The following is a 25319-nucleotide window of genomic DNA, read 5'->3' as shown; positions in this document are numbered from 1 at the left end:
CCGGCGTAACGCTGGCGAAATTCGACAATAAAGTCGGCTGTGCGTAAGCGCCTCGATGGCGAAAGTCGCTCAAGTTAGTTAACGGCGCGCTGTCTGTACACCTACGAATTTCGCTAAACTTACTGGCACGTTTTTCCGGCTGCGCGCACTGTCGCTGGACTGACGAATGTCGCCCTGCTGAAGCCTCCTTTTTTTGGCCACCAGCAGCAGCTGTTGTTTTGCGAAACTATCAAAAAAAAAACACTAAAACTTTTTGAAGCATTTTGTGTATTAATTGTCTTTTTGTGGTTAAAGCGAGACGCAATTCAAAAATGTAAAACAACGAAAACAATGAAGATTTTTAATACACTAACTTACCACAGCTCCATTTTCGTAACACAATGCTAAAAAATGTTTCAGTAATTAATGAATGGCGGTTTTTCTGATCATTTGTAATACAAATAACAAAACAATTTACAAGTCCAAGCCATGGGAGAGCAAAGCTAAAGACTATAAACATGAGATTATTTGTAAAAGCCCAGCAGCTGTTAAGTGAATTTTGACAGTTTTCGCGAAACAATAATTTTTAAGCAAAAAATTCTATTAAAAAAAACTTTCTTGGTTTTCGAAACTATAATGATTTTGATTAAAATGTTTGCTTGCAAGATTTACCCTAGGCCTAGGGTAGGGGTAAGTAAAATTTACTCCCGGTTAGAAACCAATTGTGTACTACGTACTACAGTATCATAACTATAAGCATATATTGTAGGTATTGCAATACGTCAAAATCACAGCACTGGAAGAAAATACGCAGCAACATCAAGAACACTACCATTGCTTCCATTGTATTCTCTGATGTAATAAAGGTTAATACGAAGCTAGCAGAGAAATTCAGATTAATGAGTTTTTTGTGCTATCTGGCTTTGCTATCTGTCACCAGCCGCCTTCAAATACCGCTTCACTGCAGATTCGATATCTTTGTCCGTCGCCTTGGCTTGCCTTCGAGTCACATCTGTAATAATACAAAATGAGCTCTCTGTGAAAACAATTTCGCTCACAACAACAACTTAATTACACTACTAACTCATTATTAGATAGCACATCTTATGATTGTGGATTAAATGTCGAAAATATGTAGTAAGAATGACGCAGAATTAGGTCAGCGCGTCATAATCACCACTGTGTATTGAGCGGGAACATTTGCTGTTGTATGGAATATATCCAGCTGCGATTACCAGCGCTGTAGGTCTTTCTTGCAAAGTGTTAATCCGAAGTGCTAATTTACATTGGCTGGCAATATTGTCGTTTTTATATCGATTCAATGTTGTCGGACATTGAATCGTTGTTAAAAAGGAAAACTAGGTTAGTTGACATCCGAGGGGAAAACATGTGTCTTCATAGTTCAGAAATGTTCCCGCTGTGGGTTAGTGACTTCAAACCATCAATGGTGACATCATAACGGAATAAATGGTCAGATTTTATGAAAGGCGGTATGCAGTTGAAACAATTTACTGAGCTGCGAGCAGTTGAAACAATTTAGTGTCGTTAGATGGTCCCGCAATACCGAATTACAATCCCGATAAAGCAGTTATCGCGTGGTGCAACGATTCTATTGCAGGACGTCGCCCAGAGTTCAACAACGCTAAGTTATCATTTTAACATTGTTGCAAGTTTAATTTTATTTGCTTGTGCTATCGTTACTTTGGCCTCCAAGCACGCAGATTTGGCCGTCGAGAAGGAGCTTTCGGTAGGCCACGATGGCTGCCGGAAAAAAACAAGAGTTTTAAGGCCTGCCCTAGTCAACAATTTGGGTTGATCCTTTCCTGAAAAGCATAGGCTAGGCTAACAATATATACTGCATCATGTTGGCATCAAAAAAGGTTTTGCCATTTTTTACATCATAATAATAAACCAGTAGAGTAATAGACTACTATTTCTGGTGCTTTCGTGTGTATCTCTAGTTTTAGAAGCACTGTGAACACAAATCAACACAACACTTCAAAACTAACCGCTGCTATATCTTCTTAGAAACATCGTCCATTTTCCAGGAATAGGTTGAATGCCATTCTTTGCTGCGTTTGTCTGGTTGAATGGCGGTCACCAGGTTTCAGAATCAGATCCAACTATTATGGATAATTGCCATAGCGCCATTCTCTCCATCAAACTCTATTATATGATATTGTTCCATTTCTGTATCTCTCGTCCAAGAAAACCTTGTATCAATAATAGGCTATGAACAAAACTACAGTTAGTTAAGAATTAAACCTGTGAACAAAGCACATGTAAAACAAATAATTCCTCATGGTTTGTTCCGATCTTAATTTTGTAATATAATATATACAAAAATTAAATTAGTAATACACAATCTATACAGCAACCAGTATATACCTGTACCACAGACTAACTTTAGACTTAGGTTTTTATTGCATTGTAGCACTAAAGTAATTGCATTACCGAAATCTCTATCAATGTGCCTAAAAACCTGCTGAAAAAGCACGATAGCCTAATTTGTTTTGTAGCTATTTCCTTATCTACTTTTGCTTTAAGTTCATTGGTAGTTACATCTTAAATGCAATAAAACATGTTCACATAAATTACGTGTAACATTATTTAGTGGTTTACCGCAAGTGACTAGAATACTGAATACCAGACACCATCAAATCAACCACTTAGTGAATTTGTTAGCAACACAATTGCATATCGCAGTAACCTAACGACTAACTAACGAGGTCCCTAACCCTAAGCTTTATTACACAGCAGTCTACCCAATAACTGAGCAAACAGGCTTCAACTGAATCAAATCAATCGCGTGTTTGAAATGGCACGTGACTTCAATCAAGCGCAACTAAAACGGAATGAAGCGCGGCCTTTCGTAAGAAACTCGACAGGGCGTTGTCAGCGGAAAACGAGCAAAAATCGAAAGCGCGTCTCTCGCACGAAAGTCGACCGCGCGAAGCTAGCAGAAAACGATGAACTTTGAAGAAAAAAAGTCATGACGATATTCGCCATCCAGGCGCTGGCCTACCGCTAACGATTTTCGATGTCGCCAATGTGAGCGCTCGCCGCCCTGATGACGCCAGCTGCACGCCAACTATTGCTACCTGGGTAGTAGCCCTACCATAAAACAATTTTCAATAAAATTTTTGCCCCATTGCGGTCTGATCAACATTCCGCGCCCGCTTTTGTCAGAGCTTTCAAAACTAGAATGGTCGTGAGCAGCGAAGCGTGCGACTGTACAGTCTACGTCACTATAGGCGAGCAATCAGTTGATCACGCAAGAGTTGTTACTGCCGGCGATTTAACTGTAGGCTATGTATGTATGTACATCAAAACAGCAGATTTCAACATCAAAACATCAGACAATTTGCTCAAAACATCAGATCTGATGTTAGTGTTAACGTGGCTTTTGTTATTGCTGTCGATAGTGACGTGTTCTCGAGCAGTGTTTGCACTTTTTGGTCATTTTGAAAAAAATTAAAAATAAATGAAACATTGAACTTTGGGCCTTGCCAGCGCCATTGAAAACAATTTTTTTCTGTAATTCTTTTTGAAATGTATTCTTGAATGTTCAGTTTACCCATTTTAATGCTTAATTCCCGTTTGAAAATTTCATTTAGGCCTACTATGCCTTTAAACTTTATCGTCATTATATTGCGCATGAAATCTTCGTGGATAGGATAAAGAAACACTAAGAATAAAAAATCATTTAACACCGGTGGAGCACAATTGCAGTTTAATAGAATAAACTTTAACTAATATTAACAGGACTATAACATTCCAAGCTGTTGAAAACTCGACAGGGAAAGCAAAATGTGGCATCCTTAGCTTCTGAATACTCCAGTCAGAGATAGTCATCAAACAACTGGTTACTTACTGTATTACTTTCTACATTATATCCTTGAAACATTGAATGACCCACTGCTGTATGCACTGCCACCACTCAAGAACCAAGCAAGAGCCAATCTGCTGAACAGCCGGTAACAATTGTTACGTGACAGGCAGCAGGCGAAGTACGTGAATAGAATCACAAAATCGTAGTAATAACAGCAGCAAGAAGAGCAAGTTTAAAATTAAAGAGAAAGCTTTTACCCCCCCCTCTCCCATTGCAACTTGAGTTGACTTCAGGTTGGGATCCAAATATTAAAAAAAAATAACAATATGTTATAATAAAATTAATTTGCGTTCTTCTGGTGACTATTTACTAGGTTACCTCGTGATGTTAAAGATGATAACTAGCTTTTTTTTCCGACGTTTCGTCAGTCAGCACGACTGACTTTATCAAGGTGGCTAAAACAGGTTAATACAACCTGTTCAGCAACGATGGCACAACACAAAAACATACTGATAAAATGAGTAAAGTAAAGCAGCAAGAATCAGAATTAAAACACGAATTAAAACACGAATTAAAACACAAACACAAGAATCAGCAAATTAATTTTATTACCAAATGCCTGGTGAACAGTCTCTCTCTGTTTTTAATATGTTATAATATAATAAAATTAAAAAGATGATGCCCAAAACATTGGGGGCAGCTGCCCCGCTTGCCCTCCCTCTGCCGGTGCCACTGCTGTTCAGATACTTCAACCCATGTGTCTTGGTCAATTCCTGTCTAAACGTCATGTTATTTTTTACCAGGGCGAAGACTTGCACAGTGCACACCAGCTTCGAATCTTTATCCTCGGACAGGGAAAACTTTTTTATTGGTTACCGTATTCCTAGTAGTTTCGCATAGCTACTTGTAAAGGCTTTCAACCACTGACGCAGGACCAGTCACTGAGATTGACAGAGTGAAGTTTCTGATTGTTGCAGTGTCCTTGCCGGGTAATTACTCCATCCATTAGATGTCGCTGAATGGAGAGCAGTCTTTCTTCTTCTTCTTGCTTATGAGGCAACAAAACAGGCAACAATTGTTGTAGCCAGAGCAATGTCTTGATATCAAGGTCTATGAAATCCACATGTTCTGCAGGTCGAAACACTGGACAGTGATTTATGATGTGCTGTGCTGTTTGATAGTCACCACAAACACAGGCTGATGAGTCACACAATCCCCAGGTAAACATATAGTGCTTGAAGCAACCAACATCAGTACGGAAGCGATTCAGAGTCACTCATTCTTTTTTTAGCATGTCTGAGCCAGGTGGTACCGTAGTGTCTGGTGTGACTTGGAACTGGTTGGGCCGTAAGATGGTTTCCCAGCGGTCTCTCCATGACTTCATCAGGTTGAAGTGTCCTTCATGAAGCGAGCGCCACAATGCATCGAGAAAAAGGGCGTCTGGCAGGTGTTGACGTGTGAACTGTTGTGCGCCAAGGACTACAGTGTGGAAGAGATGGCGATCATTGACCTCTGCCTTGCGAGCCGTATCGTGGAATTCCCTCTGTGTTTTATATAAATGATATATCTAGCTGTGTTTCTTCTGTTCCTAGATTATTTGCTGATGACACTTGTCTTGTTATTAAAGCCGATAATTTATTAAGTCTTCAAAATTTAATTAATCTTAAACTGAAAGGAATCAAACGTTGAATCACAGCCAATTCACTTACCATAAATGCTTCTAAGTCTAAATTTTTAATAATTGCACCCAAGACCAACCAAAAATCAACTAATGTTGAAGTATTTTACGGCAATACCCAACTAAAAAATGTTCACACTGCTAAATACCTTGGTATCTTAATTGACAAAAATCTACCTTTTCTTCCTCATATTGATGCTCTATCTTCCAAACTCTCCAAATCTGTTGGCATACTCTCTAAATTAAAACATTGTTTATCTACCAAAGCTATGCTTCAGCTTTACTATTCTCTTGTGCATCCTTACCTAATATACGGACTGACAATTTGGGGGTCGTCATACACAACACATATTGGAAAGCTTGGTGTTTTGCAAAATAAGGCAGTCAAAGCTGTTGTGAAAGGCAAATGGGCTGACCATGTCACACCCTTTTATAAACAACTAAATATCCTAAAGTTAAAAGATCTGTACAACTTTGAAATTGCTAAGTTTATGTATCAGTTTAGTTTTAATTTATTACCCGACACTTTTCAAAAGTACTTTAAAAAATGTAACCAAATTCACAACTTTTCTACTCGAAACTCGACCAACCTAGATTACTATTATTATCGATACACAACCACAAAACTACAACGCTCAATAAAATACTCTGGCGCAAAAATTTGGAATAATATATCAGATGAAATTCGCAAATCTTCATTCACAACTTTTAAAAGAATGTACAAAAAGAAAATTATTGACTCATATTAAACAAATGCTAAATTAACCTACTAATCAGTTTTTTGATTTCTTATCTTCTTGGACAGCTTCACCGTTATTTATGTATTATTATCTCTTTGTCTCAATTATTCAATTATAATTATCATTGATGAGTTAAGGGTGGCTGCTTGACTTGAAGACCTTGAACGGTCACTTCGCAGCCTCCCGCTGCTGTGATGCTACCATCATTTTTTACTCGTTTTTTTTTATTGTAAACTTTTCAACAGTTTTACTGTACATTGTGTTTTGATTTATTGTACATATTTTTCGCAGCGGCCAATAAACAAACAAACAAACTGTGTAGTTTTGGTGGGCGATGCCTGAAAGCACTGATAGTAAGTTTGTGGGAGTTGGACGCAGGCATCCAGTGTTTATAAGCATTGTGTCGTCAAGGGCGATATCTACTTTTCCTGCGTGTGTGCTGCGGCACCAGGCTGGAGAAGCATATTCGGTAGCACTGTACACAAGCGCTAGGGCACTTATAGTGCGCAGTATTAGGGTTTTGGATCCCCAAGTCGACCCAACTAGACATCTGAGAAGGTTGTTTCTTGCTGATGCTTTGGAACGAACTGAGTCACAGTGTTTTTTATACCGTACGTGATGAGTTGCCGAACCAAGGTCACTCCCAAATATGTAGGGCAGACGTCATGTCGGATAAGGGTTCCATCTAGGGCAGTGGTTCCCAACCTTTTTTGGTGTCGGGGCCGAATTTCAAACTTCAGAATACGTATGGAGCCGCATGAAAACACTCAAGTAATTATAATGAAAATTTTAAAGCATGAAAGCATGTACCAACGAATAGCAACACTAACAAGAAAAATAACACAAATCAATTTAATGTCCAACTTGGCATTGGCTTTGAGCGTGCTTTATGCTAATTGGTATTGGTTGCAAATTATTGTGATTCATTTTGTGTTGATTTGCCTGTTTTGGGTTTGTTTTTTAGATTCACTTGCTTGTTTTCAAAAAACAACCTGGCATCACTGTGTAAGATGTAAAATGAAAAGTTCACTGACAGTGCAACCTCTACGACACAACGACAATGTAGTTTGTAAATAATTTTGACTTCGTAAACAATTTTGACAAGTCAAAAAATAATCGCCCTAATTATTATAAATAGATTTTTTCTTTTTTTTGTGGGATTTTCAGGGGTCAATGAGAGCCGCAAGAAGGCTAGCTTCTAGCCGCATGTGGCTCTAAGAGCCGCGGTTGGAAATCACTGATCTAGGGGGACTCGTAACTGGCGGCCAGCTTCCTTGTTGTTGAAGTGAAAAGGTGTGATGTCCTTAACGTGCGTTGCTCAAATGCTCAAGCGCACATACCGAGAGACGAACCAGCGCCGCTTGATCTTGAAGCTTCTTCATTCACAAAGTCACACGCTAACCAACTGAGCTATGAAGGCAAAACTTTGCTGGTAAGCAAACATTTGTTAGGCTATGTTTTCGCACGTATTTTTTTCTGTTGTTAGTTATCTTGCTTTATGTCTTAACAACCAATACGATGCAATATATCTCGAATAAAACAATAATCCGCAACACGTGCCACTTAAATTTTACTTGCATCGGATTCAGTATTAAATTACCTTTTCAGGGATGTGCACCAATAGGTGGACAATTTATTAGAGAGGTGTCAATTATGCAAAAATCGTCTTATTTTAATGTTTATCGTAAATATATCCTCCATCTTTGAGCCGTTCTGTTGGGAGTTCCTTCTACTTATATTTTTCAGCCACTAAATTCATAACCTAGGCCTATAGGCTACGTCATTCCCCTACGTCTTAACTTCACTTTGACTGGGGCCAACGTACTGTAGGCTAGGCTATGTACATTGTAGCCTACAGACTGCGACTTCACATTCTCACATATTCTAACTTTTGTATCAAATTCTTCATCTCAGTACCATCATGTATATCATTATTATCAGCCATTGTTGTTCCACTGCAGGATGAAGGCCTTTCCCATATCTTTATAATTTTGTCTGTCTTTGCACGTTTGTGTCCAGTGTTTGTCGAATTGGTAGAGTTCGTTTCGCCTTCTTGTTTTCTGTTTCCCTCTTTTGCGTTTATTGTCAAGCGGTATCCAGTCAGTAGCTCTTCTTGTCCATCTGTTGTCAATTGTTCGCATGATATGTCCTGCCCAATTCCACTTTAAACTTTTTATTGTTTGAATGATATCTTTGATTTGTGTTTGTTGTCGTATCCATTTGGCTGGTTTCCTGTCTTTCCATGCAATGCCTAAGAGTTCTTTTTCATGTGATCTTTGCGCAGTGCGTAGTTTGAGTGTTAGTGCTTTCCTTAAGTTCCATGTTTCTGCTCCGTATGTCATTGTTGGGAGAATGCATTGATTACATTGGTCAACAAAATGAGAAAAAAAATTTTTGGCAGAACATCTAAGAGTGTTTTCTGGGGTTTTCAAGGTCGCTGATTACGAATATGACATTGGTTTTGCCAGATTGACTCTAGTTTAGAAGATACCTATACCCCTAGATTAGCCCAAATTAGTGTATTTAGCCTACCTTTATTTACCCCCTAAACATCTCACCAAGAAGGACGTACGGTAAATCTTATCAATTTTGTTTGATATAACATAATAATTAGTAACGAAAGCTAATTTAAAAATTACTGTAAAGTCCTACGTTCCGTCTTACATTTTGCTCCTGTACCAATTGGACATTTTACCAAGATGAAAGAGGAGTATGATACCATCAAACTGGTCCTTGAAAAGCTTGACTACAATACCCATAAGCGGCTCATCTGTGTTGACATAAAAATGGTCAGTTTTCTAATTGGTCAACAAAGTGGATATACCAAGTATCCTTATTCCTTGCGTCCTGTGTTTGTGGCACAGCAGGGTGAGAACCCAGCACTGGCGCAAGAAAAACTGGCCAGAACGCACCAGTTTTCAAGTTGGGACAGCCAATGTAATCAATGAACCTTTAGTTCCCAGGAATAGAATTGTATTTCCTCCTCTGCACATTAAATTAGGGTTAATGAAGCAGTTCGTCAAAGCATTAAACAAGGAGGGGAATTGCTTCAAGTACATTTGCAGTCAATTTCCAGGACTCTCCGATGAAAAAGCTTAAAGCTGGTGTCTTTGATGGACCTCAGATTCGAACGTTGATGAAAGATTCGGATTTCACTAGTCAGATGAACAGCTATGAACTCACTGCATGGGACTCCTTCAAGGATGTAGTACAAAACTTCTTGGGGAATCACAAAGCACCTAATTACAGAGAATTAGTTCGGAAGATGTTATCTGCATTTGGAAAACTTGGAGCTAACATGAGCATTAAAGTTCATTTCCTATTCAGCCACCTTGACAGATTTCCTGACAATCTTGGTGATTTCAGTGAGGAGCAAGGGGGAAAGGTTCCACCAAGACAATGAAAGAAAGATATCAGGGCAGATGGAATGAGTATATGATAGCAGACTATATCTGGAACCTGTTGAGAAACTGCCCAAAAGTTTCTTACAAGCGAAAATCTTGCAAGAGACATTTTTTCGTGGAGAATTAGTTAACAGTTTTAATATTATTGTATTTCATACCATTATTTTCAATTTACAATGAAAAAGATAATGTGTTTTTTTTTATCTAAATTTTATAATACAAGGTTGATTGACTGATTTAATGCAACATTTTTTAGTGATTTATATACTTACACTACTGTATATGATTGTGTATTTTGTGTATATGACATCGGTAACATCAAGTTTTCAAGAATGGCAAATCTAATATTCCTAAATTTAAACTTAAAACTGTCTTTATTGTTCACAATTGACCATTAAATTGCATTTCTGAAATATCTAATATGGTTAAACTAGTTTTTTTGATCTTGCGTATAAGGCTCAAATATGGAATTTTGGTCAAAATGATCTTATGCGATATCTCCAAAACTAGAGCCAATTCGTGAAAACTAAGGCCATATTCGGAATCAGCGCCCTTCAAAACCCTCAAAAACACTCTAACTTCGTCTGCCAAAAATTTTGTGTTGACCAGTGTTAGGGGAGACCGGGGATAGCTCGGACGATTTTTTTAAAACAGCCCATATTTTTTTAAAATTACACAGCAAGTTCGTAAATGTTATTTTGTTGTAAACCTTAAAGCTTTGCCAAAAAAGGGTAGGAGTATCGTTTGTTTCAGAAAACCGAAAATGCTTATAAAAAGCATAATTTCTACGGTCCTCAAATGTCGGAAGTCACCCCGGTACCGGGGTAATTTCGGACATGCCTGGGGTCATCTCGGACAGCAATTTTATGCAGACGTTTTGAGTTGATTTGACAGTTAATACAGAATATTTGTTTTTCTTTTATATGTCCGAACCATTGTGTCTTTAAAATCCAATGAATTATTCAAAAGATCTGAACATAAGATTTTGTTTAAGTTTAATTTTTTCCACGGGATACTTCGTTCATTGTGTCCGAAGTGTCCCCGACCACGTGACTACAGGTAAATGAAGAAAATAAAGCTACCTGATTAACTGCTGGTCAAAATCATCACTTGCTTATTTGAGTATAGCTTTCTAACTACAAACTCAATCAATAAAAAGTTTGTTTTGGTTAACTGCAACGGAATTATGACCTTACATGTACAATTTTAAAATCTTGATATCACTGATAAAATTACTTTTTCGGCCTCAACTTTCTAAGAAAACCAGACATACTTGCAAACTTTATCCTGATTTGTAATGGAGCCACAAAGCTTTGGTAAACGTGATTTAACAATACTCTACTGTGACGTTAAATGCCTTATCCGAGGTATCCCCGCGTCCGAACTATCCCCGGTCTCCCCTATATACTTTTCTTTTCATTGAGATCGGTCATTTACTTTTAAATATTGAGCTCGCTCTTCCAAATGCCTGCCAAAGTGCCAACCAAGTGTAATTCTTTTTTTAATTTCTTCTTCTTCATCAGGTGATGTGGTTACTATTTGGCCAAGGTATGTGTATTTGTTTACGTTTTGGGGATTGGCTCCATCTAATGTAATGTTTTGGTTTCCTTTGACATGGTGATTAAACATAACTTGTGTTTTAGTCAAATTCCTTTTGAGACCGACCTCTTTGCTTGTCTCGTCGAGTTCAGTCAACATTGTTTGGAGTTCATTGGGTGTTGAAGATATCAAAATGATGTCATCAGCAAACCTGAGATTGGATAGGTATTCGCCATCTACTTTGATACCTTTTTCTTCCCAATTTAAATTTTTGAAAATTTCTTCTAAGCATGCTGTGAAAAGCTTAGGAGAGATGGTTTCTCCTTGCCTAACACCTCGTTTAAGTTGAAATTTGGCTGAGTCTTTGTGTAGTCTGATGAAGGAATAGCAATTTTGATAGATGTGTTGAAGGATGTGGATATATGTCTGGTCAATTGCTTGGTTTCTGATGGCTTGTAGCACTGCAGGGATCTGTATTGAATCAAACGCTTTACTGTAGTCAACAAAGGCAAGGCAGAGAGGCAAGTTGTATTCATTTGTTTTTTCAATTATTTGGTTGATTGTTTGTAGATGATCTATGGTGGAGTAGCCACTTCTAAATCCAGCTTGTTCTCTTGGTTGGCATTCATCCAGTTGATTAGCTAGCTCAGGGTGGTCCAAGACTGCGAACATGAAGGGCCATATTAGGGTCTGAGAAAACTTCACGGGCCGCATAGTGAGAATTGATAACGCGTTGCTGAAAGTAGAGATGTTGTTAAATAAAAGCTTAACTAGGTTGCGATTTTGAACTTTTTTTCTATAGATTTCTCTCTGTTTTACCTGCATTCTTACTGTTCGCAGGCTATGAACATTAACAAATCTTGTCGCTGACAAAATACAGTTGCAATGAAAGGAATGAGTTTGCTGTTCTAATCGACCTAATGTTTTGCTGCACGCCTAACTCACTTTTTAATCTCTGCTTGCGACTCAAAAATGGATTTTCAGCTAGTAAAAAAGATACGATAGCCTACATAACACGTCAACAAATTAGCAAACCAAAACAATTTATTGTTTTTTGCTTTGCATATAGTGTCGATCTCTGGTTTAAATTCAGTGGTCGACAGACGTAAGCAGGCATCCAGGGTTTCATCAGCCATTCTGTTCCGTGCGTCACTTTTTAATCGCTTCATAACGGAGAAAGTGCTAGCAACAAAAGCAAAATATCAACGCACGTTTGTGTCGTCACAAACCGACATTGTTCCCTCATAGTTAACTATTGACCCGATTATGCGCGACTTATTTAGAGTTGTGGCGAATGTAATGTATTTATAAAACGTAGGTGTATTTTTAAACCTTGGATTTAGCACTGATAATTGCGGCATGCACAAAGTGTAAGCGGGCCGCATGCGGCCCGCGTGCCAGGGTTTGGACCACCCTGAGCTAGCCTATAGGAAAGGATTTTGGTGAAGAGTTTGTAGACACTTAGTTTGTAGATCAGGCTATAGGCTACCGGAATTCTTAATCACTTAATGCTAAAACTGATACTTAATCTTTCCTCAATTGCTCAATTCTTCTGGTCATTTAAGTTACGTCACAGTCTCGTTTGGTATAAAACCTTTCGTCCGCTTTTTATCAATCTTTTTCAAAATTGAACATCTCAACGAACGTATTGTCGTCGCTTGGATATCAGAGTCGATCGATATGTGCGTTAAATATTCAATAAATAAACTCATCTGAAATTCAACTAGAGCATCTAGTTATTGTAATCAGTTAACTAGGATGATTCTCAACTTTCATCATTCCCAATAGTTAGACAGCAGAAGACAGTAGCCTAACAAGTGTAATCATCTTTCGCGGCAATCGTTAACAATAACATCATCAGCAGCTTCGACCACCACACTATTTTGTCACCGTGGTACACCGCTCTCCTGTCATCGCTACGGCTAATCCTACTATTATTGCAACTCCTTGGTGGGTGGGTTGCATTGCAAACTGTAGACCCACTTTTAACTTGTGTTACGGTCAATCTCTCTACAAATCAAACGTTACATAGAACCGTTGCCTACTGAACCTGACGTCTTACGTCATGTACTGTTGCTAAAAATGAGCAAAGATTGCACCACCTTTGTCACACCTGTGAAACATTACATAATCGTTAAATCTTGAATTACGAGATATGGTGTAAGCCAAAGCCAACAGGTGTTTGAATAGCTTCATAATGCTTATCATTATTATGTCACAGAAGATGGTTACGTTCGTTTGGAATGTTGCAAACTATTCTCTCATTTGTAAAATTGTTGCTTGAGAAGTTGGTCGCATATTAAAGCGGTCTTGCTTGTGCTTTACCAACTAGACAAAATTTCGGTCTTTATCTCAGTAATTTGTAGTGTAGTGACAAGTTTTAGTGGGTACGGTGTTTCCTCCATTCTTCGACAGCCTTGAGGCTATTTTTACAGAAATACAATTCTTGAATAGACGTTTTCAGAAGAGTGTTTCTTTCGGTCATTGCATACAGACGAACGGATCCGGGAAATTTATGTCACAATTTTCCCACGAAGAAATTATGGTTTACCGTTATGACCAACTTGTTTTTCGGCCCAAAAAAAGAGATTTGCAACCTATCGTTTAGGAAGCCCTGATGTGGAGAATAACAAAGTAAGCCTAGCCTAATACAGCCTCTACATACAAATTTACAACAAACATACGAAAAAAAATGGAAAAATTAAAAGGTATAGGCCTAAAATATCCAGATGTAAAGCAGTTGCCAGAAATTCACATTTTTAATTTTTACAGCCACCAAACCTACCGGTCTTGTTAAGTTAAACGACAGTGCTACATTTATGTAGCCTACCATAGGCTATAGGCTACGCTGACAGAAATCTTGATTCAAGGCTTTGATGAAAACATTTCTGTCGAATAACTTTTTCATGTCAAACTGATTTTTTCTCTATAGACTGACGGTATTGTTTATCAAAAGGAACATATTATATAAGAAAAGAGAGTATTAGAAGAGGCTCCAATAGCATTCTTATTCGCTCTGAGGATGCGCATTGTTATGTTGCGCGAAGCGTCAGTGAAGCAATAAATCAACCTATTTGTTGTTGCTTTCACTTTCACCAGATGAACGTTGCAACTAGTGCTAGAAACGATAATTTCCTGCACCCAAGCTTTTCAGTATTCGGAATTTTTATCCTTGGATTGGGAAGCCTTCTTTGAGGGCTAAATCCTAGAAGTTTAGCATAGGGTAGCCTACTTGTAGACGTAGCATAGAGGCTTTGAACCATTGACGCAGGCCGGTCAACGAGTTTGACAGAATGAAGTTAGGCTACTGATTGTGTTAAAACACAATTGTCCTGAAATGAGTTGTCTTGAAATAAAATAAATTTATAATAAAAACAAACTTGTTCAACACAATTATTTCTGGAACAACAATTGGTAGGCTAAGACTGTAGGAAACGATTTTTCCTTTTCGTTAAAATATTTTTTTTTGCATGGGAGAGGGTGAAACATGAAACACAATTCTTCATAAAAGCTTAATAAAAAAAAATCATATTAAGACAAAATACGTAGCGTAGAAACAAACTAAAATATTTTTATTTTGAGCAACCTCAGCACAACTAATTGACAAGGCTAGTGATATGCGGTTAGGCCTAAGGCGACATTTCGTATTCTGACCTAAGGGCGTAAAGAGAAAAAATAGCTTGCTATGAGACATCGAGTATGTAAAAGCCTGGCTTTTGTACAATAATTTAGGATACAATTGACTACTTCTCGTTTTTCCCCAAATGAAGAGAGAATCGTTGCCTGTCGGGTTGTTGGGGACCGGTAATAATTTTTGTGTCCTATCCCTGATAAAGTAGGCTACATAACATTTTTGAGATAAGATTGATGTTTTAAAAATGTTTCTGTCTTGTCTGATGTTTTTTCAACGTTTCTTGACAGTGGCCCAATAGATAGATAAATTTACGCTGTTGGAAAGTAGCCTACTGGTTTTAGGCATTCACTGCATTTAGTTTAACCTCTAGGTATCGTTGCATGTTTTAATTCTGATTCTTGCTGCTTTACTTTACTCATTTTATCAGTATGTTTTTGTGTTGTGCCATCGTTGCTGAACAGGTTGTGTTAACCTGTTTTAGCCACCTTGATAAAGTCAGTCGTGCTGACTGACGAAACGTCGGAAATACAAAAGCTAGTTATCATCTTTAACATCACGAGGTAACCTAGTATATAGTCACCAGAAGAACGCAAACTAATTTTATTGTGATATGTGTGACGACAAGGATATAAATCGACAAGTGCGATCAATCTACTGTTCTGCCAACAAATTAAAATCCAAATTTTACAAGTGCTCCAGTGATATTAAAAATGTTCTATTCCGTTCTTATTGTACTCCAATGTATGCATGTCATCTGTGGGAAAATTATCATCAACGTGACATTAATCGTCTGCGTGTTGCCTTCAATAATGCGTTTAGAATTATACATAATTTGCCTAAACACTATAGCGTACGTGAACATCAAGTCTTGTGTAACATCATAACATTTGATGCACTACTTCGTAAATATGTTTTTTCTTTTGTTGGAAGATGCGAAGTATCGTCTAACTCTATTGTTGCCTCCCTGATGAAGTCTGATTGCCATCGTATATCAAATTACCGTCTTCATTATAATAATTCTATGTATGCTATTAACTAGTTTTGATGGCTGCCATGTCATCTGATTGTTTTTATCGTTCTCAATACTTTCAGTTCTTCTAACTTGTAACGCTACCGTACCATTGTCTGTAAACTTGTAACAGTAGATAGCCTATTTATTGAGATTTTGTGCATTTGCAGTTTGTGTATTATTTTGTTATTTTTTGATGTTATTTCGTTGTTGTTGTTCGTTATTTGTGCATTTGCAGTTTGTGTATTATTTTGTTGTTTTGTTTTGGATATGGACAGCTTTGTCTGATGCAAATAAATTATTATTATTGATGTTTTATTTAATGATGGTAAAATGGCCTTTTCATTCAAGAGTAAGGCCTACTAACGAGCCACGTAGATCAGCAGCGTTGTTGTAAACGTTCAGATTGCCAATCAATAAAACTTTTCCTAACTGTTTGTTCATTGTACAAAGCAGAGAATTTCTAATTAAACTTTAATGTAGCTTACATCTAGGCTACCGCAATTTATGATAACTTGTTTTTTATTGTTTTGAAGACTTGTATTGAACCTGAGATTTATCACACTACGCTACTTTGCTTATTGTGTGCCACCAATTTTACGTAGGGTATATGGCCCTCACCAAATTTTAAATCGAGTTTTTGTGCCATGTCATAGTATTAACCCTAAATACGAGCTGTTTTCGTACGCGGAAAGCACGTCACGGGCTATCTTAGCCCCGTGCTAATTATTCGCTAATAATGGGAGCTATGAAAATCACAGAACCAAAATATTTTACAAGGTCATAGCCATATGTATTGTGCGTATACAAAGTAAATTTTTACTCAACAAATTTATTGAAATAAAGTGTTTGAGATGAAAAAACTTCACAAAGTTTTACACTTTAAATACTTGGCCTTTCTTTAAACGGGAATATGTACAGGGTTTTTGGAAGGATTGGAGTTTTAAGTAAACTTTGATGAAAGAAAATATACGTTTATGTACAAAAACAGTGTCACTGAATAAAATGCAATCAGCAACTAAAAGGTAGCTTAATTTTAACATTATTACTAGGACAAAAATCTTGCATTATGACAGTTGAAATATTGTTGAGTTGACTTTCATCTGAAATGGAAAGGTATTTGAAAGCTGACATCATTGACAAACATGAATCTTGAATTAAAACCACATCCGGGAAATTTAACTCCAAAGTCCACCTTTTCCAATTGGTTCTAGAGTTTCGAGTCGTGGAGTAAACATTCTTGACGTTGCGTTTCTGCAACCTTCCCGTTTTAAAACTTTTCGATTCACTTTCAATAGAAATAACAGTTTTTTCTTTGGATGATAATTTTCTTTCACCATTTGACTGTAAAACATCATCCTAAGGAATACAAAACATACATCCGTATTTTCAACCGACAAGGCAAAGTTTTTTGACAACGAAGCAACATTCCCAGACAGCCAGTTTATCTAGTGCAGATCTGGTAAAGATCTGAACCAGATAAAGTGTTTGTCTGGGTTGGTTTGGCATGATCTATAATCATTCGGTATTTCAAGCCGTTAGGCTACTGGACCTAAGAAATGTGGCCCAGTGACGCCTCTTCTCCAAGATATGCATAGTTTTATTACCAAATTTGACTCTGATGTGAAGAAGGGGCGTTCTTCCCGGCCATCAGCACAAGGCTGAGCACTTAGGCTACTAGTACAGCGAGCAGTTACGATTCGCTAACCATAACAGTGTAGCTTCCACGCTAGCCATTCAGACTATCCAATTTTCTTATCTTTATTGAAAGAAAAGAGCCAACACAACCTTATCTTTCCACAAAGATAAGAGTTAAATTGAATGGTAAAGAGGTTGTCGATAGCCTCTCCGACCCAGCTGGGCGAACCTGGCTCAACGTCTGGCCAGTGCACATCCGTGCTCGCCGAATCAAAGCTTACTTTTCCCCAGCGCGTATGTATTACATTTCCACCTATATTTTTTGTTTCTATTGATTAATCGAGCCTCTGCTCCACATTTTTATTTAAATTTCGTCTGCCACGAGAGTCAAATTATCCTTAAATAGTTGACTCTCTTCCTCGTGGTAGACCCCAATTTTATCCGCTCTGCCTACTGGCAGACCGGGTATAAGAGTCAAGTACCTGCGCCGAGGACGCGTGAAGGAGACGTGGGCGCCGCCCGGCGGTCAATTACTGCCGGCTCCAGCGTCCACACGCGACGGGTCGCCCGGCCCGTCGCAGGTCATCTTTCTGGGCTATGCAGAAAGAGCCTGTCTCCCTGGCCCGATCCGCCATTGTAAATTTGTGGACGGGTCATGTAACGTTTTCGATCCACACTCTCCCTCCACAGGTACCTCGACTCCCCAGCCTGGCCCCTGCGACCTACGCTGGTGGACTTACCCTTCCGGGTGCATCGTCACCTCTATATCACGCCGCTCTCCGCCGCCGCGGGGTGTGGCAGGCCGGTTTCTAAAAGTCTTCGACCTGGCTATGTTTGTTTGTGCTCTCTCGCCGTGTCAATCCTTTGTACCCGTGCGCAGTTGATGCGAATAAAACAGTTGAACATACGGTGCGATACTCATGATCCCAGCCTCATGGGCGGCGAAAGACGTGTCTATCGCTGTCAATTCTTGCTACAAATTGGCTGCCGAGAAACTTATCGTAAATTTGACTCTGATGTTATCAATTAAATCATGTTATGGCTGGAAAAACAGAAAGTTTGTGGAGAACCTTTGCTATTTTGAAGAACCACAATTCTTGAAAACATCTGGCTGGCAATAAATTTGCTGCCAGACTAGTTTTCCTGCTAAATATCTTTATAGTTTGCAACCACTAGTTAGTGGTATTTTTATAGTTTTTATAGTTTGCAAATTTGACATTTTAAAAACAAGCTGTAGCCACAGCATTAGAGTTTAAATTGGTGATGTGTCTTTGGGTGTTGAACCTTTGTATACAGAGTGGGGGCATGTGCGAAGAAATTTTGAACCTCGTTTCCTTCTCAAGCTAGTTATTTTTTTCGTGTTATGAGCATAAACAGAAATTCCCAGCGACGAGTAACATACTTACATCCAAGATTCAAAGCCGACAAGCTGCTCCAGGGCTTGAATATCTTCTTTAACCCTTTGTTGCTACGCATTAACCTATTCGTGAAGGTTAAACACATACAGCTATGAAGTGAAGTTGGAAATAATGTGATAAGCGACGACCTTATGATACTCTTAATTGATAGTCCATTCATTAATTTTAATTCTCCTTCATCGGACTGCTACCATAACTTGGTGAGAGTGTTTCCGTGCCTCAATTGCCTTTATAGAGCTCTACTGGTGGGAGCCAACTTCTCCCAGAAGGGTCATCCATGTCATGTTGGTCGAAAAGTAGAGGCCAGACAAAATGTAGTCCAAAGCACCTAAGTCCCCAACAACGGAACAGGCGAAGGAAGTCAATGAAGCTCAATGGTTGGGAGAATGACGCCTGCAGCATGTCACCAGCTTCAGTTGTGCCACTGGACAAAGCTGGTGGCCCTGTCAAGTTTACATTTGCTTGTTGCGTGTGCGCCATCAAGTCCACGTTAATCAACGCACGCACAGCCGTCTTTCCAAGACACTCAAACCTAATGGCGATTGTTAATGTAGGCCTACTGTATGACGGGAACAGGCAAGTGAAAGCTGGAAGTTTCTAGTGGGGACTCGACAGGTTAGTACTGTAATGCTAACTTAAATCAGTCGCTCTTTTTTCAGAAGAAGCCGGAAAGATGCTCAGCAGCAGTTGTCACGACTGAGCAGCTCTCTTTAGGATCTCCTTTGCTCACTCTGAATAGAGAAGGGGCTAAAAAGATGCCCTGAACATAGTCTGCTTCAACTCAACTTGTCTGGAAAGCTGCGTCCAGAGGTTCATCTCACCTACGATCGAAAAACGAAATATCTAACCATGAAGTTTGGAACCTGGAATAAGACATTAATGGATAAATCCACCTCAGATACCACACGCCCAGAAAGACGAACTGCTGTCATTGCTCGAGAACTACAACATTTCAATTTTGACATCGTGGCTCTTAGCGAAACCAAGAAAGCTGGAAAGGATCAACCGAAAAAAGATAGTGCCCATTTCACTTTTATCTATGGCGTATAGGTTTTGGGATCAAGAATTGCCTCCTCCCAAAATTGAAAAAAAAGGTAGTTGGCATAAACGTTCGTCTGATGACACTCCAAATTTAACTGGCTAACAATCAATATGCAGCTGTTATCAGTGCTTATGCCCCCACACTGGATGCAGAGGATAAAGTCAAGGAAGAGTTCTATCGTCTACTTGATCATGCTCTGTCCCACACATTACGAGAAGACAAAGTTATTTTTCTTGCAGACTTTAATGCAAGAGTCGGAAAACAAGTGGATCTCCTGGAGAGGTACTATAAGAAAATAGAGAGTGTGGAAAGTCGACTCTAATGGAACCTTTCTTCTCACCAAATGTGCGGTGCACAACCTGGTGATGACTTTATTTCGCCATAGAAATCGCTTGACAGTTTCTTGGCAACATCCAAAGTCAAAACACTGGCATTTCCTCGACTATGTAATTGTAAGATCTCGTGACCAACAAGATGTGCTCCCTAGTAGAGCTGTTACTGGAGCCGACGAGTGCTGGACAGACCATCGTCTCATTGCTTTGATACTAAAGATGAGACTATGTTCCAAGTTAAAGCTACATGATTAAGCAAAAGTTTCACATAAATTTACAATATTGAAGTTCTACAAAACATGAAGTCAGGTGAGACTTTTCAACAGTAATTTCAGACTCGTCTTTAGGAAAATCCGATTCCTGATTCTGTTGAAGACAGCTGGAATTACCTTAAAGTGACTATTCTCGACACATATTAAGAAACCATTGATTGCAAGAGGAAGCATTATCGAGATTGGTTCGATGAAATCGACAATGTTCCCATGGAACTAATCGATAGAACTCGAGAAATCTTTATCAGGGTCCAGAATGACTCTCAATCTGATTTAAAGCAAGATTTATACAAAAAATGTAAGGCTGCAGTTCAAAAAACTACTTGCACTCTCTAGGATCAGAGATGGAAAAAGAGAGCTCAAGAAATGCAACAACTAGCAGATGCCAGTAAGACACGTAGCCTAGTTTTTTTTTAATGCAATAAGAGATGTCTACAGACCATCCACACATAGACAATCCCTTCTGAGAAGTAAGGATGGAGAAACGATACTAAAAAGTGAAGCCGAAATAAGATCTCGATGGAAAAAGTATTTTGGAGAGCTTCATAATCATATAGTTCGTCGTCGTCGTCTGAGCTTCTGGGGCCGAGGGTCTATCCTTTTACCACCCCAGATTCACGATGTTCCCGGACTACACTGGAAGGCTGCTAGAGAGCAGCCAGTCTTTAGTTTCATCATCCATGACGCGCAGACCTTCCACTCCGTTAGGTGGCTTGAAGATGGTACAGTCATTGATGATGTGGTCTGCGGTCTGTTCCTCGGCACCACATTCACAGGAGGAGGAAGAAGCCATTCCCCATTGGTGCATGGTTGAGCGGAAAAGGCCGACGCCCGTACGGAGACGGTTGAGGCGCACCCACGCCTGTCTCTGTAGTGTCAGGCCGATTGGGCGTGTGTCGGCGTCGGGGATGAATGAATGGAGTCTGGTGGTGCTTGACCTCCATTCAGAATTCCATTTATGGTCCGCCCAAGTAGCCGCAGAGATGTCTTGTTCATCAGCTTCGTTGATCAGAAGCCGAGCGGCTGGCACGAATGGGTGTCTTGATTTCAGTCGGCGGGGGTGCCCGCTTGGGAAGGCAGAGATCTTGTGGTGGAGAAGATGATTAGGCTCCAGTGCCCGTCGACCGAGGGACAGAGTGGCTTCTTCGCGACGAAGCTCAGCAGGTTGGATGCCAGCGAGAATGGGGAGTTATCATATAGTTGTTATCGACAAACGTGTGTTTGACGTCATTTCTAACATGATGAAAGAAGACTCCTTTCCTCAGACACCATCTCTCAGAGAGGTCAAAACTACCATCATGGCCATTAAAAACAACAAAGCAGCGGGCCCTGACGGAATCCCACTCAGAGATTTACAAACTAGGTGACAACATGGCCACCTGGAGATGCGGCCTGATTTGTCACATTTTGCAGATTTTGATTACAGCTACTGCTAGTGCTTGACTGACATTTTTTGAGATGTTTTTACTTTTTGCGGTTTCCTAATGACATAAAACTTTTTTGTTGCTATGGGGAAGCAGTAGTAATGAGAAAAAGTAAGTTGAAAAACGCAAAATCAGACTGTTATTGAAAATTAACAGTCTGACTAAAATCTTCGAAATCGAATTTTCTTTGTTTTTCAACATGTGAGGATGTTAAAACCTATTGTGTCATCTGGGGAAAAGAATAAAGAAAGCGTAAAAATCTACTTTTTAGAAAAATTTATTTAAACGTTTGCCCAAAGTTAGAAAAACCTGGAAATTTCTGCAAAATGTGACAAATCAGGCCGTATCTTTAGGTGGCCATGGTGACAATTTAATCCAATCTGACCATCAATTGCTAATCACTGGACAAATGAAATTGTTTCAAAGATGCCAATATCATCACTATATACAAACGCAAAGGTGATCGATCAGAGTGTGGAAACTATCGTGGAATTTATCTGCCGGCAACTGGTTGTAAGATCTTAGCTATCTTCTTAAACTGATATCCGAGAAGATTTTTCCAGAATACCAGACGGACTTTGGGCCATCACGTAGCACCACAGACATGATACTTTGCTTTGGAAAATTGCAAGAAACGTGTCGTAAACAACATCAACCACTGTTCATGGCGTTTATCGATCCCTAAGGCCTACAACCGCGTCTCAAGAAAGCTCCTGAGGAAGTATTTCTGGTGACCCCGACGTGGTTTTGTTGCTGTGAATTGTTGGACTACTTAAATTTACACTGGATTATATTGGATTTGCATGGAACCATTTTATCGTGGATAATACTAGATTGTACTCTTCACTGGACGCTCCTTTGGCGACGACGACTTGACGACAACAATCTTCACATCAACGTCATACCTGTTCGAGCCGTGCCGTCATCGGAACTGGGATAAAATAGCCTTCTTGCTGGCTGAATATCCGCTGCAAGGGACCTCTGCTCTGCCCGATCGTCACAGCCGACCAGCCTCTCCTTGGGAACAGAAGAACTGTTAGCGCTCGAGGCGTGCGGAGGGGATCCGACTCCGCCCTTCTGTTTACCGTGTTTACCGTTTCATTCTAGGCATTGTCGTGTCATATAGTACTACGCCTTGTGTGCCCTTTATTTGCATCATGTATTGTTAAGACATCTTCATCAGGTGTCAAATGTCTCGCCCCGTTTGCGTTCTTGCGGGGGTGTCTGCATAGCTCATGCGGGCACTGCACACGTCTTTTCATAAATTGGTTTGGGAATCCGGGCGCCTTGCAGGCTCACTGTTTTTCCCTGCGTTGCGTACAAATCCTCAGGCTAGAATTTCACAGAGCGAGTACTGGCTTTCTCGCATTACGTTGCATTCACATGATTTTGTGTTTATATACGTTGTTGGTCTGTTGTGTGCTGTGTGTAATCAATAAGTCGGGGCCATGTTTGTAATCTAAAAGCTGGTTCTAAAACTGCAATGTCTAACGTCTCACATCTAGAAAAAAAAAAAAACTAGTAGGAGTCTGAACTCTTGGTATGTACGTTTCGATAAATTACGAAATGAGTTGGTTTTCAATAATGTAAGTTTGTTATATGTTTCAAGAAGTTTCAACTTGCAGTCGAATGTAGAACAGTAGTTTCAATAGTTTTCAAGATGAGCAGTGTGCTCCAACAAAGATTGGTTTCAATCAGTTTTGTATTCTATTTGTAGTCAAGGCTTAATTTCGTCAGATCAGTGTCTTTCTAAGCAAAAGGTCTACTCAAAATTTGCAAAATGTAATCGTTCGGTACGTGGACAAAAGAAGCAGTATAAAGACTCCGAAGAGTAATCTTAAAAAGTGCAATATCGATTACACAAGCTGGGAGGAAGCCGCAGAGATAGTCTGGTTTGGAGATTTGCCATTCATGCTACCACGTTTCAGAGCAGATCTGAAAGGTTGAAAGATAAAGAAATACAAAGAAAAGAACGTCAATTTCACCTACAACCAGCTCTTCCAAAGGGTTTTAAATATCTCAAATGTAACCAAACTTTTAAAGCCAGGTTGGACTCAATAATCATCTAAGAACTAATCGTTAACGCTTTTATTGCAAAGGCCATCATCCTCTAAGAGACGAGGGGTGGCCATCAGTCAATTAATTATACAAAGCTTGAGAACCACTGCTTTAAAGTCGGATCTTGTGCACATTTCTGAGTGATTATTATCAAAATAGCAAGTGGGGTGTACATTCAAAGTACAGAGCAGTATTGTCAAACAAAGAATAATTTTACATGACGGATTAACTACTATTTAGCATTCATCGAATGCTGGCATTTGCACAGCAATTTAACCTTTTAGCATAATATTTAGAACCCATTTTTTATAGCATCTTCAGCTTATTAGCCAGTTACCTTAGTGTTTGCGTCAATCCACTCTTCCATCTGTGGAGTCATTTTGATTCCAACAAAATGATAAATTTGACGACCCATTTCTAGAGGATACTGACAAACGTCTTCATATCTAGAGGAAAATATTTGAAAGTTCTATTTTAATATGTAAGTTAGTGCACGGCTTCATGTCTTTTATTCCCTATACTGCAAGGGTTAGACATGAAGTTCATCTAATTAACCAATGCGCAGATATACATTAGATCAATTAAATGAAGGCAAGATCAGATTATCAACGTTTTCTTCCCTCACTTTAGGACTTGACTTTTAAACAATGCAGGCTAATTCAGCAGTGTGAGGCATAAGTGAGATAAGTCTTACAAATAACGTTGCATAATGTTTTAACAAACCACTGACTTTAATATTAAAGCTGTAGAATGTAATTTACAACAACTCTACGATCGGAACTTATGACGTATATTGTCTTTCTTGGCATGAGATTCAGGGTCCTATCGAATGTTTATCCTCTTACCACCTCAGAATTAGGATGTTTCAGAACTACACTGGAAGGTTATTCGAGTAGCGTTGTTGTATTGTGATGAACTCGACTTCATAAAATAAGCATTGTCTTCAACAGAGTAGTCAATTGCTATTTAAAAACGCAATACTTTCTTTCGTATAACTGTTTGAATGAGAGAGTGTAGACTCGACTACCTCCTACGCCTTCAGGGCTACGGTCTTTCGCATTCTCTCATTGGATGCACACTGTACGTTTTGTTTTATGTACGTTTCGCATCCAAACAAAAAACAAAATGACCATCCAAAGTGGAAAACTATCCTTCCAACAACGTATTGATTAAACACTGATGACGATTATTAAATTTTCTTACAAGTTATATATCATGGAGCACCTTCTACATACAACTTGTGGCCACTCAAAAAGACTGTGCCTTCTGCTCTTGGGCTTGATTAGAGTTTATTATTGTTCACCTGATGAAATCACTCCA

At 39.1% G+C, this 25319-nt stretch overlaps 1 protein-coding gene across 1 annotated transcript in view; it reads right to left on the bottom strand.

The window, feature by feature from the left end:
• Positions 1-16618: 16618 nt before the first annotated feature.
• Positions 16619-25319, bottom strand: part of LOC145767341 (carbohydrate sulfotransferase 1-like) — a 41884-nt gene continuing 33183 nt past the window's right edge. Inside the window, exons 5-6 of the mRNA XM_082579143.1 lie at positions 24337-24445; positions 16619-17174 (exon numbers count right to left, since the gene is read on the bottom strand). Coding sequence (XP_082435269.1) covers positions 16827-17174; positions 24337-24445 — 457 coding nt within the window. The 3' untranslated portion in view covers positions 16619-16826. The remainder of the gene's footprint in view (positions 17175-24336; positions 24446-25319) is intronic.

This window comes from Aplidium turbinatum, chromosome 3, assembly GCF_918807975.1.
Source record: "Aplidium turbinatum chromosome 3, kaAplTurb1.1, whole genome shotgun sequence".
NCBI lineage: Eukaryota > Metazoa > Chordata > Ascidiacea > Aplousobranchia > Polyclinidae > Aplidium > Aplidium turbinatum.
This window is presented reverse-complemented; position numbering and strand designations above follow the sequence as displayed.